Here is a 15,222-nt window from a genome sequence, read left to right on the forward strand (position 1 = left end):
GTCTTTTGAATTTTATTTTTCCCTGGATATATGCCCAGAAGTGGGATTGCTGGATCATTTGTTAAGTCTATTTTTAGTTTTTTAAGGAACCTCCATACTGTCTTCCATAGTGGCTGCACCAATTTACACTCCCACGAACAGTCTCCCTCTAGCATCTATCATTTTTTAGTGATGCCCATTCTGGCTGGTGTGAGGTGATGTCTCATTGTAGTTTTGATCTGCATTTGTCTGACAATTAGCAATGGCAAGCATTTTTTCACATACCTGTTGGCTATTTGTATGTCTTCACTGGAGAATTGCTTGTTTAGGTCTTCTGCCCATTTTTGTATTGCGTTGCTTGTTTTTGATATTAAGGTGTATAAGCTGTTTGTATATTTTGGAAACTAGTCCCTTGTCATTTGTATCATTTGCAAGTATTTTCTCCCATTCTGTAGGTTGCCTTTTTGTTTTGTTGATGGTATCCTTAGCTGTGCTGAAGCTTTTGAGTTTAATTAGATCCATTTGTTTATTTTTTCTTTTATTTCCATTACTCCAGGAGCTGGTTCAAAAAATATCTTGCTGTAATGTATGTCCGAGAGTGTGCTGCCTATGTTTTCCTCTAGGAATTTTATAGTCTCACTAGTCTAAGGTGATTCTCCAGTTCTCAAGAGAACCTTTTGTTACTAAAGTGTAAAAACAGAACTAGATGAAATCAGCCACAGAAATTGTGAAACACAGGTTCCTGCTCTTGTTCTCTGGCCAAGGTAAAAAACACTCATTTTCATCAGGACAAAAAGTAGAAACAAAGAAAAACTGTGATTCCATCTTTTAACTTCCTAGTACAATAACCAATGAGTTGATGGCACCTGTCACTGAACGATTAGTTATATTACTACTCACAACTCTCCAATGTGTGTGTGTGTGTGTGTGTATGTATGTATGTGTGTGTATATATATGTGTGTGTGTGTGTGTGTATGTATGTGTATATATATATATGTGTGTGTGTGTGTGTGTGTGTGTGTATATGTATATATATATAGTGGTAACTTTCTACCTGGCTGTTCTTCTCTATGAATATTGTCACTGAATTTTCATAAATATCTTACCGGATAGGAACTACTATTACTCTCATTTTGCAGGTGAGGAAACCAAAGCAACTTGCCCAAGTGGTAGGTCCAGGATCCAACTTGGGCAGTCTGGCTCCAGGCTCTGTGCTGTGACCCACAGCACACACTGCTGCTTTGTCCTGATGAGCACTTGTTTATTACTGTTGTGCCTATTGTCATTGTCATCATTGTTGTTACCCTGATGATCTTCCCCCTTTCTTTTCCCTCCCTCAAATAAACCTCGGCTGCAAGTAAGAGCTCAGGAGCAGAGCAGGGTCATGACGGTAATGTGCTAGACTCAGACTGTAAGAGCTTTGCCTTGGACCTTTCACCCTCTGCTACCAGCCTTCGCCAGTGGCGTTGTCCTGTCAGTATACTCCTCACACTTCTCAAAACTCGTTCAGACTTTCCATCCTGTCCCAGGGACTGTGGGAAACAGACAGGGAAGGGAACGTTGCTCCCATCTGACTTCCATTCAGCTGAGTTGAGTGATTTGCCCAAGGTTGGAGAGCTGGTTGTTGGTGCCTGAGCCAGAAGTGGGATTACTCTGATGGGTCCTGATAGGTTGTTTCCTTTTGCTTCATATTGGTGTCAGAGTGAGCATTGCTGGAACACAAGCAGCCTGAGTACCTATCACACAGAATAAATTCTGGGAACCCAAAGGGGAGCAATTTCTTGAACTAGAGGTTAGAAGTTTTGATATATAAACCAAATCTAATTATGAGGATGGATACAATTAACATAAAGTTTTGTATCAAGTTTAGAGTAGTGGGAGCCAACTGGGCAAGTCACTTAACCTCTCTGTGACTCAGTTTTCTCTTCTGTAAAATGGGGAGAATAAAGTAACAATTTTATAGGGTTACTTTACTATAAGACTTTGAGGAGTTAACATGCCTAAAGTGTTTAGAGCACTGTAGTAGGTACTCAATAATTAAGTGTTAGTTACTGCTGGAATATAATGAGTGTACATAAATAATACAACTCATTCCTAAAAAGAAAATCTACAGTTAAGGACAATCATGCTTTCTCTTCCAAAAGCAGTTGTTTCTTTATATTTTGGAGGACCTCAGCATTCTTATTTTGGCAATTGCACAACTTGATTTTTTTTTGTCCTCATAATTAGATCTGATTTTATCAAACTTCTAACCCCTAGTTCCAGAAATTTTTCCCCTCTGGGTTCCCAGAATTTATTCTGTGTAATACATACTTAGGTTGTTTGTATTTCAGCAACACTCACTCTGACACAATCATCTTTGCTAAGAAGTGTTTTTCAACTTTCACATTTTTTTGGTGTTGTTTGGTAGGAAGCACTGCATTTATTATCAACAGCGCAGGTTGAAGAAATTACATTTTATGGAAAAAAAAAACCTCACTGCAGAAGCGTAGCATCTGTTTGTGCAGTCACCTCAATACGTAACTCTTGAGTCCCCTTTGGTGAATTTCCTATTAAAGTTCTGGCTGTTCTACTTCTAATTTGTTAGAAATAACTCTCACCAGAGGAAACTGGGCAGAAAACCTTGCCAGCATATTTAACTTCTTGTCCTTTAAGAAATTATACTTTGATTTTAGAGGTTTGACTGCTAGATAATGAAATTATCATGGTGGAACAAGCCATAGAAATAATAAATACAGTAATTCTTCTTTGCCTATTGTGTGCCTTTGCTATTCATAAATTTAGGGCCTTAGATATTAGATACACTTACGTAAGGCCTCACGAACGGTAATTATCTTTGGCCAAAGAAAAAACCCAAACAAATGCTGAGCTGCATTATCGCTTGGCTTCTGACATGAGCTGATAATCAGATTTTCTTGCTTAAATCCATGGTGCTCGAACAATGCTACCCACTGTCTGTGCTTCCCGATATTACCCTTAATTAGAAAGAACAGAAACACAAATCTGAATTATTTCAAAATCTGGTTTCCATGGTCAGTGGTTTGAAGGGCTTAACTTTATTATAAATAAACCTGGCTTTATTGGCTAATGAAATCTGAAATGCGAAGCCTGGGATAGAGGGAGTGTAATATTCTGATGTTTACACATCGAAATAGCCAGTGTGGGCAAAGTGTTTTGTAATAAATCATTGGATAATTGAATTATGATTCCTTTGTCCGAGTACAGGCTAAACCCCAACAGTAAGGAGACCCTGGTAGGAACTTGAGTTTATATTTTCTTGAGAAGCAACATCTGTAGGTTTAATAACATATATCCCCCATAGTTGTCAAGAAGGCATTGACCTTTTATGTTTTCTCCCACTGTAGTCATTTTTTTCCCTTTTACACTTCAGGGTACATAGTTGCAAGTGTGTGCTGGTTGGGTCCTGCACACATATACATCCCTCAATGCATTAGTCTTAAATACTCACCTTGTGCTCTTTTTGCTACATAAAATAATGCATGGGCTGGCATCTGAGTGACACATACGATAAGATGGGAGATTGGTTGTATTTTTATTTCTGGTCTTGTAAAAAGAGGACTAACAATAGACGAGGATGCCCAAGCTCATTGGAAGGACTAATTAATAACTAACTGGAGATAGTAACTTTGTTCCTCTCCTGGAAAACAACATCAGGAAGCTACTTCCTGGAACCACTGTCACATAGAAGGACCTCAGATACTACTGATAAATGCACGGTTTTTATGTATCCTGTTTTATATGTTATATATCTATATCTATGTTCTGTTTCTATGTGGATGGTGGGGGCCTAAGTATCTACGTGTTTGTAAACTGTAGCCTCAGTCTCTTTTATTCTGTGTTTAATTTTTTTTATAAGACCCTCTCTTTCTTTCTTTGTGGACATCATCTTTTTCATTTTCACCCTTCATCAATATTTTCTTTCCACCCGTTCCCTCACCACCTCTTTGTGAGGCACTTTGTGGTTCTTTCTCACTTAAACATTCGTAGCAATGGGAATGTCTCTGAAATCCTGTTTTTTAGATGGGGATGTTGAAACTTAAAGAGATAGAATAATTTTCCTAGGAACACATATCTGGTAAATAGTGGAGGCAGGATTCCAACTCAGGTATTATTAATTCCAAATCCCGTGGTCTGGAGTACTATGTTATGCTGTCCTGCCAAGCTGCATGTTAGCTTCTTTTAGTTTATTCCCTTTGCCTTCACTGTGGTTCTACTTCATTGGCTGGGTAGATGCCCCTCTTCCTCCAATCACCAGGGACCAGGCTGAATCTGTCTGGGGTTCAGGCTCCTGTGACTTAAATGACTCATTACGGAGCGAGATATTTGCCTTGGGGTGGGGGATTGGGGTAAGAGGAATCACCTTCACTGCTTCCGGGGAGAGCATCACAGAGAAGTAGTTGGTCCCAATCATGTTCCTGGTGAGACCTCTCAGGGAGATGCCATTTAGAAGAGCTGGATGGATACTCCAGGACCATGAAATGGATTGTCCACAGGGGGGAAAATCATCTAAACTGGACAGTATAGAGGAGTGAGCAGTGAAGGGTAGCTGGTTAAACATGGTAGACTGACTACACCTATTTATCTCCTCTCTGTATCCTTAAATCCCTCAAAATTAATAGAACAGAGCCTCCCGAATGTTGTGTTATAATTGAGTTCCAGGTAGGCAGAGATGTTAAGCTATTCAGTTCTTTTGGTGGTGCTGTGGGGGCTGGGATAGCAGGTAAGGTCAGATAAGTAGTCCTTGGCCTTGAATAGTGTCATCCATTTACCCCAGTGTTCCCTACAAATGCTTTTTTGTCTCTCATGACTTTGAAAGAATTGGGAAGCACTGCCTTCAATGCATCCACCCACAAGGATAAAAAACAAAGACAAAGGAGGTAGCGTCAAGTAAGCAATTTCAACAATTTTTTGGAAGCTGTCAAGTTGCTTAAAATGTGGCCACTCACTTCTCAGAAGGAATGATTCCCAGTGCAAGTCTATACAGGGGTCCTACAAGAAAAAGTGAGTCAACTCACTCTACCCCCAAGAAACCTGGAACTCAAAAATTTCACATATCTTCTAAAGCAGGGACCAGGCCCAGGGCTAAAACCAAGGACTGGTAATGGTCTGGTTACAGAGCTCCATTTTTCTTGGCTCACCCTGTAGATTCAGAATAAGGATTTATTCTCCAGCAAAATTAAGTTAGAGAAGCTCGCAACCTCAGGGCACTGGGCTCAGAGATGAAGTAGGATCTCCAAATGGGTTTCTTGAAATTTTAGATAGTGGTCCTTTCTCCTATTCTGTTCCCAGAATGCCATCAGCCAAGCAAATATTTCCTGGGCTGGTGTTTGGAGTAGTCTTCTCTGGAGAAACCAGAGAAAAAACCTTTCACGTTCAGACATTGAGGAATCTGTTGCGGAAAGGGCAGGCTCACTGCTTCACGCCACAGTGAAGTCCAGTGATAAGCAAGTCCTGCTGAAGTAGTCCAGAATCTGCAGTCAGCCTTTTAGTGCCCTACTGTTATGTACAAATGGATAGTCAAGATCACAAACCATTTTTGATAATTTTTTGATTTTCAGAAAACTCCTTTTGCTGATGCAGCTGTTATTAAAACTGTTGAGTATTTTATGGGATGCATTTATGAGAAATTATTTCAAAATACAAATTTTATTACATCCAGAGTTGGTAATTTTCACAGAACAATTTTCCTAAACATATTTGACTCTTTGTACAAATCTGTTTTGTGTAAATCTGAATTTCATTTTAAGGTTAAATTTATCCAAGAGTATTTTCATGTTTCCTCTGACATCTCTTATAATTTGTGGAGGTTTTATAAGAAATGGAAGGTGGCTTAATGATTTTCATATAGTTCAGCACACTTACGTGATTCCATGGATATCTTCGCCATTCAGCGCAAAAAGGGAGGCTGGTTTCAGCTCTTACTCCATGGCTTGCCGCATACATTGACAAAGCCAAAATACCTCTTTATTTTAGCTGTAAGGGTTTGTAGTAAGTATCATCTTTTTCACTTTTGGAATAAGTAAATTACCCAGGATTTTTTGGATCAGCTGGTTAGGAAATGTTGACAACACAGGCAAAGTGGGCATCTTCGTGATCAATACCATCCTCTTTATCAGAACTGATCAATTTTACCCAGAGTGAAAAATAACCATGTTCCATGACCCCAGACTGTAGATACAGATCATATACAGATCTCTGGAAACCAGGCAGAATCGGCAAAGTAGCACAGCTCACCAAACTCCAGCTGTCTTACCAGAAAAGTAATTCAGAGCCAGCAGACGCTTGCCTTATGTTTGCGAGATGGCTGAGGCAGCTCCAGACTCTGCAGTCTTTCACTGTCAAACCTTGATCCCGGACGTCCCAGTGAAATCTCATTATATTCCGTTGGGTCTGAACTTCAATCCCTGCAGCCAACAGCATGTTCATGTGCTGTGTCAGATCTGAGCATTTGCTTTATCCCTGAAGTTCGGGGGAATCACTTAAACCACATGGATCAAGATTTTGAGTTGTGTGGACCCCCAAATGGTTGTTCCCTAAAAGTAGAATAAAGATAATGTGGGGAATGAAAAGTAACAAATACCCTCCCCAGGGGTGGTGGTAGTAGAGGCTGCAACACTTCCTTTGAATGAGATGTCAGCTTCGGATAAGAGAAGGGGCTGAAGCTTTACACAGACCATTTGAATGGTGGGTGATGTTTTATGTTGAAGAACTAGAAGTTTTATTCAATATTTGTATTTAGACCCTTGGAGTAATATTCTGAGTGGCCAATTCTCGATCACAATTCAAATTTCTGCTTGCTGAAATCCCGTTCTTATTTCTTATTGCAAGTCATCATGCTCAATGAATGCAGCAAAACCAAGTTTAAAACTTTCTACCAGATAATAAGGCTGTTGAGAAAATCCAAACCTTTCTTTTTGGTCTGTGGCAGTGGTCCACTTTTCATCATCTTAGGGGACAAGTACTCAGATAGAGGAGTTCCAATTTCTGTTCCTCTCTTCCTGTGCCCTCTAATTACTGTTGCTGCTAGGTGTCCTGAAGCTGATGCTTCCCTTACAGATTGCCAAGAGAGAAAGAAAACACACCTTCATTGGCTACTGTACTTATAATGGGTCCCTAAAACCAAGCAAGAAAACCACAGCTATCTTGGCAAGCAAACAATTGAAAGTACAGGTGCTGGCAGTGTGCACAGCCCCAAAATCAACATGACTTGGGAGGAAAGGGGGTTGGAGAACAAAGAAAGGTGCTTTCACTCAGAGAAATTTATTTCTTTTAAATATTTGCGATCTGCAGTCGATAGCACAGGAGGCCACTTGGCATTATTTCCCCACAAAGGGGAGGGCTGGGTGGTAATGAGCAGATGCTTGAATGGCCTGTGGCATGAGGTGCACCATCCGTCAAGAAGATCAATATTTACTGTTCTTGTATCTTTGTGGCAAAAGTTTGCTCTTCTTAAACAAAACCAAAAATAAGGTGGGGGTTTTGCTTTAATTTTGAGAACATGGGTTTGACTTTAGGCAGTTAATCAACTGAGAACAGTAAGGACTCACAGGCAGGACTAAATACCCACCTCCCTGGAGGACATGTTCCATGTTTGAAGAAATAAAATGTGGCTCCTGACATAGACAGTCTTTTCTCCATGCGTTCTTTTTCATCCCAATTCTAATGTCCCTGGATGAAAGCTACAACAAGAATGTCATATTGTATTTCAAAAACCTGTGTTTTAAAATATACCTTGATCCCATTCAGTTTGATTCAATATGTGTCAATAAAGCAGCCTGTCTTATGTGGTAGGGACTGTGCAAGGCTCTAGGATGACCAAGATGGAGAAGACAGGGGTTGTCTCTTGAGCTTTTTGGTACCTCAATTTCCTTAGTTTGTCAAACTTAGATCACAGAGAGAGATCAGGGGGAAAGGGATAAATAGATGATGAGTTATGACCAGCGTCCTATACCATGGAAAAGATTTTCTATTTTATTCTTGAGATCAAAATGAGGTCTGTGTCTTTAACATACATATGAATTAGCTGGGAATTTTGTTAAAATTCAGGTCTTGACTCAGTAGGTCTGTTTAGGACCAGCCAGAGACTGTCTAACAAGCTGCCATGTGATATTAAGGACACTGGTCCGTGGGCAGGTTTTGAGTGACAAGAATCTACTGATTACTGATTACATCACAGTCACCTGTGATGGTTGTTAATCATGCCCATTCCTGAACCCGCTTCCAGCTTTTTGAATCAAAATATGCATTTTAGCCTGTTCTCCAGGTGATTTTTATGCACAATAAAGTTTGAGAACCAGCAATTACATGATGGGAAGCCACTGAACACTATTAAGAGAGTGCCATGTTTATGATTATATTTATTATGATGGGTTTTAGAAAGAGAATTCCATTGAGGTGAACTGGAGGCAGGGGACGGGTGGAGAAGCTAAGACAAAAGGACTCTAGAGGAGGGAATGGGTCTGGAGGACATTGAAAGGGTGGGGTTGACAGAACTCAGTCATGAGTGGATCTAGGGATGAGGGAGTAGGATGAGACCAGGGTGACCTTCCAGGTTCTGGTTTGAATGGAGTGCTGGGTATGCTGACACTTAGGGAACAATATGGTGCAGGGTTAAGAAGTAGGAAAGTGAATCTGAGACCTGCTTCTAGCACTGACTACTTATACTGTCCTGGTAAGTTAATGTTTCATCAGTAAAATGGGGATTATGGTTGTAGGGAGGTAGCATTAGTCCCATTTTGCAATGGAAACTGAGGAATAGAGAGGGTAGGTTGTCCTTGGTTCCCTCAGATAGAGAGGAGTGGAGGTGAGATTTCCACCAGGTCTTCATGATTCTCCAGCCCCTGCTCTGAACCATTACCTTCAAGGTTTGTCCATCTGGTGTCTATAATATCAGTTGTTTTCAGGCTTATTTCATTTAAAGAATAAAGAAGAAGAAAAAAGAAACTAAAAATCTCACTCATTTAGGGAAGTAAGAATGGCAGGTGGCATGGGTTATTTTTAGAGTCATAGACCTCATTTTGTGTATTTTCCCCCTCTACCTTATAGCCCGGCCCTCATCATGAAAGAACTGCCTTGCCCTGCTCCGGATTCGCTGCTCACATGAAGAATTTCTCTGAATCTCTTAAACTTAGCCATCTACATTCCCTGCATTTTCCAGGTAAATAAAAAAATAATACCAAGAAAGACCAGAGTTTCTAAGGAAACTCTGGAATATGAATGGGTACCAAGCATAAATACCTTTTAAAAGAACACTTAAATTGGGTTTCAAAATAGCAGCAAAAGAGAATTCATTGGTTTATGAAGTTGGTAAATCTAAGGGGTGGACTGGCTCAAAACATGGCTGGATCAAGGTTCACCAACATTATCATTCTTTTCTTTCTTCCTTTTTAAAATCTCCATGTTGACTTAATTCTCATTTGGGGTTTATTTTCAGAATAGATAGCAATAATGGGTTCTGAGAGCTATATGATTCTTAGACCTTGTAATCTCAAAAGTAAAAAAACAAACAAACAAAAAAACCCAAACCGCTCTCTCTGCATTTGTAACAGCCCCCACCTTCTATCCAGTTACTAGGATTGGCTAAACTTGAGTCTTACATTCATTCCTGAAACAATCAGGATCTTGGAGAAGGGAGCAGTCGACTTTCACTACTCCTGTATTTCACCCTAACAGCTGCATTTAAATTATACAAATATTTCTGTGTGTGTGTGTGTGTGGCAGGAGAGAACAGGGGGGATGGTTTCCCAAAATAAATTGATATAGGGCAAGCAAAAAGTAACATTTCGTGTCAAGCCAAAATAATGTGTGGTAGTGTTAGTTATATTTTATAAAATGCTGGCACCATAGACTATTACGACAACCTTGGACCATTTCCCTGACCTGAAAGGGTTAATGAATTTATGTCTAATTTTCTGCCTAGGAGAAAATATTTAGGACCATTGATAAAGCAGATAATGGCTATACTTTTTTTGGATGATGTATTATTTTAGAATGTAGTTATTTACTAACTTGTATTTGTAAATAAGTAAAGTTTGTTGCATATGTGTAGATATCAGTGCCCTTAAAAGTTTTTGTTGAATTTATGATAGTTTCAAAGACCTGGAGTAATGCAATTTTAATGGAGCTTTATGAGAACCACATTGTGGTACCTACTCAAACTCTTTGTTCTTTACAGAAATTGACATTCGCATGGTTCCATGCCCTAAAACATAAAGAGGTATACAATGGGAAGTCTTGTTCCCACTTCTGTTCTACTCTGTCTCATTCCCCTTCTCCCCACAGGAATGCACATTTTCTGGCTTCTTGGGAATCCTTCCCCATTTTCTCTAAGCAAGTAAAAGTGTGTATAGGGGCAAATATAAGTGTGCAGGGGAGCAGAAACATTCACACTTTGCTGTTCTCACTTAACACCATAACTTGGAGCTCTGACTGTAGCAGTGGATAGAGAGCTTCCTCATTCATTTCTTACAACTTCATAGTAATATATCTCATGGATATATCTTTATTTATTTAGTCAGTTTCTTTTAATGGATATGAATGACGCCTCAAAAAGAGCCAATGAAATAATGAAGATTTGATATTTTGGACCTTTGATGGCACCTATTAAAATTGTTAAAAATTTTGACCCAGTCTACTTTTGTCAGTTTCATAGAAAAAGAGGAATTTAGGGTTAGATCCAGCCAACTGATGTAATAAAATAAAAGTAAATGCCAACCTCTTAATTCTTTTCAAACTTCTATGAGGGGACAGAGAAAATAATTGCTGCTATCAGTATCTGGAGAACGTATGGCTTCAGGATTCAGTATATCAAGATCTTGAGAGTTGAGAGGATAACTTTGAAAAGTGTGATGGTTTATTATATGTGGATTGCTCTGATAGCTCTAAATGCCTTGTTATGTGGCTATGCATCTTACATTTGGGGGCACATAGCCCTAAGGCATGCTAGGATTGAGGGGGCACTAGTGTGTGGGGACGTGAAGGCAGTAGGGACTCTCCAGAGATAAGGGGCTCCCCTGGCAGTAGGTAGGATAGAGAAGAAGCAGCATTTTGGCTTTGGGAGTCATGTCTGGATGGGAGTGGAGCCCCATCAGTAGCAAGGAGGAGAGGATGATTAGGGTTAAACACGTGGAACCAAGAAGAGCCAGGCTAGTTTGGATTGGTTGTTAGGCAATGGGAGTACCACTTTTTTTTTTTTTTTAAGCAAGGAATTGATGTAATTCAACTGTACCTAGCAGCAGTCTGAAACAGTGACTCCGGGGGCAATATTGCTAACAGGGATGCCACTTTTGAGATTATCACATCAAAGTGAAAAACAGTAAGAGCAGAAACATGGCAGTGAAGTTGGAGGAAAGGAGAGAACTAAGAGATATTTAAGAGGTACCACCCATAATATGTGCTTATGGGTTACAGATGAGGACTGAGGGAGAGGGTCAAGTTAAAGAGAGTGAATGTGTCCACTACAAAAAGGATAGTTGAGCACCTATTTAGTGACTGGCACCATGTTGGTTTCTGGAGACGGAGAAGTGAATAAGACAGACAAGGTTCCTGCCCTCCTGGGATGTGCCTTTTGAGGAAGGCAATAATTAATAAGTAAAGAAAGAAATAAACCAGATTATTATGGAATTTGATAAAACCTAGGAAGAAAAGAGGTGGATGGATTGCCTCATGACCCTTCAGGCTCATCTGCCTCTACACCCCAGCCCCTGACACCACTGATTTGTTTTGTGCCCCTATAGTTTTGCCTTTTCTAGAATGTCACATACTCAGTTGTGATAGTGGTTACACATTTGTATGTATTTGACAAGACTCATAGCTGAACACTAAAAAGTGTGCATTTTATTCGATATAAATTATACCTCAATAAACCTGACATTAAAAAAGCTTATATCCATCTCTTTCTGGCTTACTTCACTTAGAATGACATTCTCCAGGAGCATCCCATGTTGCTGCAAATGGCATTATGTTGTCGGTTTTTATGGCTGAGTAGTATTCCATTGTATAAATATACCACTTCTTCTTTATCCAGTCATCCGTTGATGGACATTTGGGCTGTCTCCATGTAAATAGTCTTGGCTATTGTAAATAGTGCTGCTATGAACACTGGGGTGCAGGTGTCATCCTGAAGTAGGGTTCCTTCTGGATATATGCCCAGGAGTGGGATTCCTGGGTCATACGGTAAGTTGAGATCGCTCATATGTGGAATCTAAAAACAAAAACAAAAACAAAAACAAACAACGCATAAATACAAAACAGAAACAGACTCATAGGCATAGAATACAAACTTGTGGTTGCCAAGGGGGCAGGGGGTGGAAAGGGATAGACGAGGTTTCAAAATTGTAGAATAGATAAACAAGATTATACTGTATAGCACAGGGAAATATAACAAGCTCTTATGGTACCTCACAGAGAAAAAAATGTGACAATAAATATATATATGTTCATGTATAACTGAAAAATTGTGCTCTACACTGGAATTTGACACAACATTGTACAATGATTATAAATCAATAAAAAAAGCTTATATCCAAAAATTTAAAAAATAAGAAAAAGATAAGAAAAGCAATGGATAAATGAATGAGAGTAATCTAGGGATGGCAGAGGGTTGGTTGGGAGCTGTTTGATATAGATGTCAGGAAAGACACCTTTGAGGAGTTGACATTCAGCCTGAGATACGTGTGTTTAGAAAAGAAAAAAGAGAGACCAGTGTGGCCTGAATATCGTTGATAAAGAAGCGAGTTGTATGAATTGAGATTAGGAGGCAAGCAGGGTCTAGATTATGAAGAGCCTTCTAGGTGACAGTAACGAGTTTTGGATTTTATCCTAAGTGCAGTGGGAGGCCATCAAAGGTTTTAGGTAGAGAGCTGTGCCATCTCCTGATTTATTTTTATAAGGGACCACAGTATTGTTTGGATACTTATTTGTAGAGGGAACAAGTGAGGAAATGGGGACCAATTAAGAGACTACAGTAAAAGTCCAGGTGAAAGATGAAGAAGAAACAGATGATGGTAATGACAGTGAAGATGGAAATGAGTGGGTGGAAGTTAGAAATAAACTGTTGATGGATAAAACCAACACACCTTGCTAATGATTAGGATATGGGGAGAAGGGAAAAACAGGAAACCAGGATGATTCTTCTTGTTTTTTGACTTGAACCAACTGGATGATGGTACTGCCATTTACTGGGCTGGGGAATTATTGAGTAAGGAATAGTTTTGAAGCAGAAGGTGTAAAGTAGAAGACGACCATTCCCCCAGTGGAATCAGTCACAAAGTTTTGGAGCTTTTAAAGATTGCCATCTTGGTCAGGCTAGACCAGTTGCTCTCACCCTTGAAATGGCTTCTCCCAGATGCCACCTCTTGACCCACTCTTTCTTGAATAAATCCAGCAATCTTACATCCCTAGGATCTCCCTAGTTTCTTTTCTTATGACTTGACTGAGAAAAATATCACAAAACGGCAAAAACGGCCGCAGTAATTCATTGCACCCTTGAAAGTAACCGCTTTGGAATGTGTATTTGCAACACTCTCATCAAGAGGTAAAATTAATTTCTCCACTCCTTGAATCTGTGCTTGGCCACATGACTTGTTTCAGCCACTGGGACGTTAGCAAATGTGGTATAAATAGAGAATTGAAAAGTGCTTGTGCATTAGGGCTTGCCCTCTCTCACTGCAGGAAACTTCACTCTTTGAATGAGTCCAGGCTCTCCTGATGAGAAACCTGAGGTTGTTACCTCTGCTAACAGTAGACATGCGAGTGAGATCACCCTGAGGTATCCAGTCCTAGCTAAGCTGGCTCAGCTAGAAGAGTTTCTCAGATGACCCACAGAACCATGGGAAATAATATGTTTTTTGGGAAAACCAGTAAGTTTTGGAATTGTTACTATGCAGCAAAAGCTAACTGATATATGACTCAAAGTTTTAGTGGTGGAGTCACTCTCAGACTTCTATGTTTAGTTCATGGATAAGTTTATCACCTGAGTTTTTGGAAGTATAGTTAATTTAAAATGTGTTAGTTTCTTGTGTACAGCATAGTGATTCAGTTATATATATGTACATTCTTTTTCATTACAGGTTATTACAAGATATTGAATATAGTTCCCTGAACTATACAGTAGGACCTTGTTGTTTATCTATTTTATATATAGTAGTTTGTATCTGCCAATCCCAAACTCCTAATTAATCCCTCCCCCGCTTCCCCTTTGGTAACTCTAAGTTTGTTTTCCGTGTCTGTGAGTCTGTTTCTATCATTTAAAAATAATTTTTACTCAGCCCATGAGAACTCAGATGTTGTAGACATTATTTTATCTTTCTTTCAGGTAGGAGGGTTGATGACCAGCAAAAACTTGTGACTTCTCACTTCTCGATTTTCTTGGTGCTGCTTCTTTCAGAGCCAGACTTGTATACCAGTACAGATGTAAATGCAGACAAGAGTGTGTGCATAGACGTACACACACACACACACACACACACACACACACACACAGAAACAAATCACACTGTCCAGAGAACCATATGACAAGACTGCACATAAGTAAATTATGCCCCAGACCACAGATTGAACCACCACTTACTTCCCATGTTCTGTGTGTTCTGCTAGGTGTTGGGGGACACATGGATAGATCTGTCAGGGTGATTGTTCTTAAAAATCTTATAATTTAATCAGGAGTTGAAGAATTAACCTAAAGGAGAAAGTAGCTGGATGGTAATGAGTTCCATGTACAGTTCAACAAATATTTATTAAATGCCATCTCTGCATCAAGCACTGTGGTAGGGACTGGGGACAGTAGTAAGTAAAGTCAGGGGAGTGTAAAATGATTTCTAATAGGGAGGCCTCATAAACTTTCAGCTGTTTTAGGAACTACCTTGACTGATGGCAGCCAGGTGATCTTGGCATTCACCTGGGAGGTCTCCTACTGCTGGCCTCAGTCTTTGCAGTGGGGTTAGGGATCATTGCCTGGAGAACTGTGAGATGGTGGGGGACAGGAGGGTGAGAGGGAGAGCTGATATCTTGTTCTCCAGTTTCATTTGCAAGCCACAGTTCTCTTTCCAGATCTGAGAGCCAAGGGCTTCCCGGTCCCTAAGTGTGCCCTGGGAAGGCTTCTGTGATTACTACCCCTCACCACCACTGTGTCAGCACCAGTAGGGGCCTCAGCACAATGCGTTCTCTGGAAAAAGTCTCACCAAGGTTGGAGACCCCTGTAGTCTAGACCCCAGAGGCTTCCT

At 40.0% G+C, this 15,222-nt stretch overlaps 2 protein-coding genes across 4 annotated transcripts in view; both read left to right on the forward strand.

Moving 5' to 3' along the window:
- Positions 1-15,222, forward strand: part of C12H12orf42 (chromosome 12 C12orf42 homolog) — a 142,717-nt gene that overhangs the window by 77,851 nt on the left and 49,644 nt on the right. Inside the window, 1 exon segment of the mRNA XM_072972416.1 lies at positions 9,047-9,158. Within this exon segment, the coding sequence (XP_072828517.1) occupies positions 9,047-9,158 (112 nt within the window).
- Positions 9,069-15,222, forward strand: part of PAH (phenylalanine hydroxylase) — a 361,485-nt gene continuing 355,331 nt past the window's right edge. For 2 of the 3 annotated variants that reach the window (XM_072973153.1, XM_006205894.4), the window contains exon 1: positions 9,069-9,158. The gene's annotated coding sequence lies outside the window, so the exon portion shown is untranslated. The remainder of the gene's footprint in view (positions 9,159-15,222) is intronic. The other variant, XM_072973150.1, reaches the window with a different exon arrangement.

The sequence above is a fragment of the Vicugna pacos genome, chromosome 12 (genome assembly GCF_048564905.1).
Source record: "Vicugna pacos chromosome 12, VicPac4, whole genome shotgun sequence".
Classification (NCBI taxonomy): Eukaryota; Metazoa; Chordata; class Mammalia; order Artiodactyla; family Camelidae; genus Vicugna; species Vicugna pacos.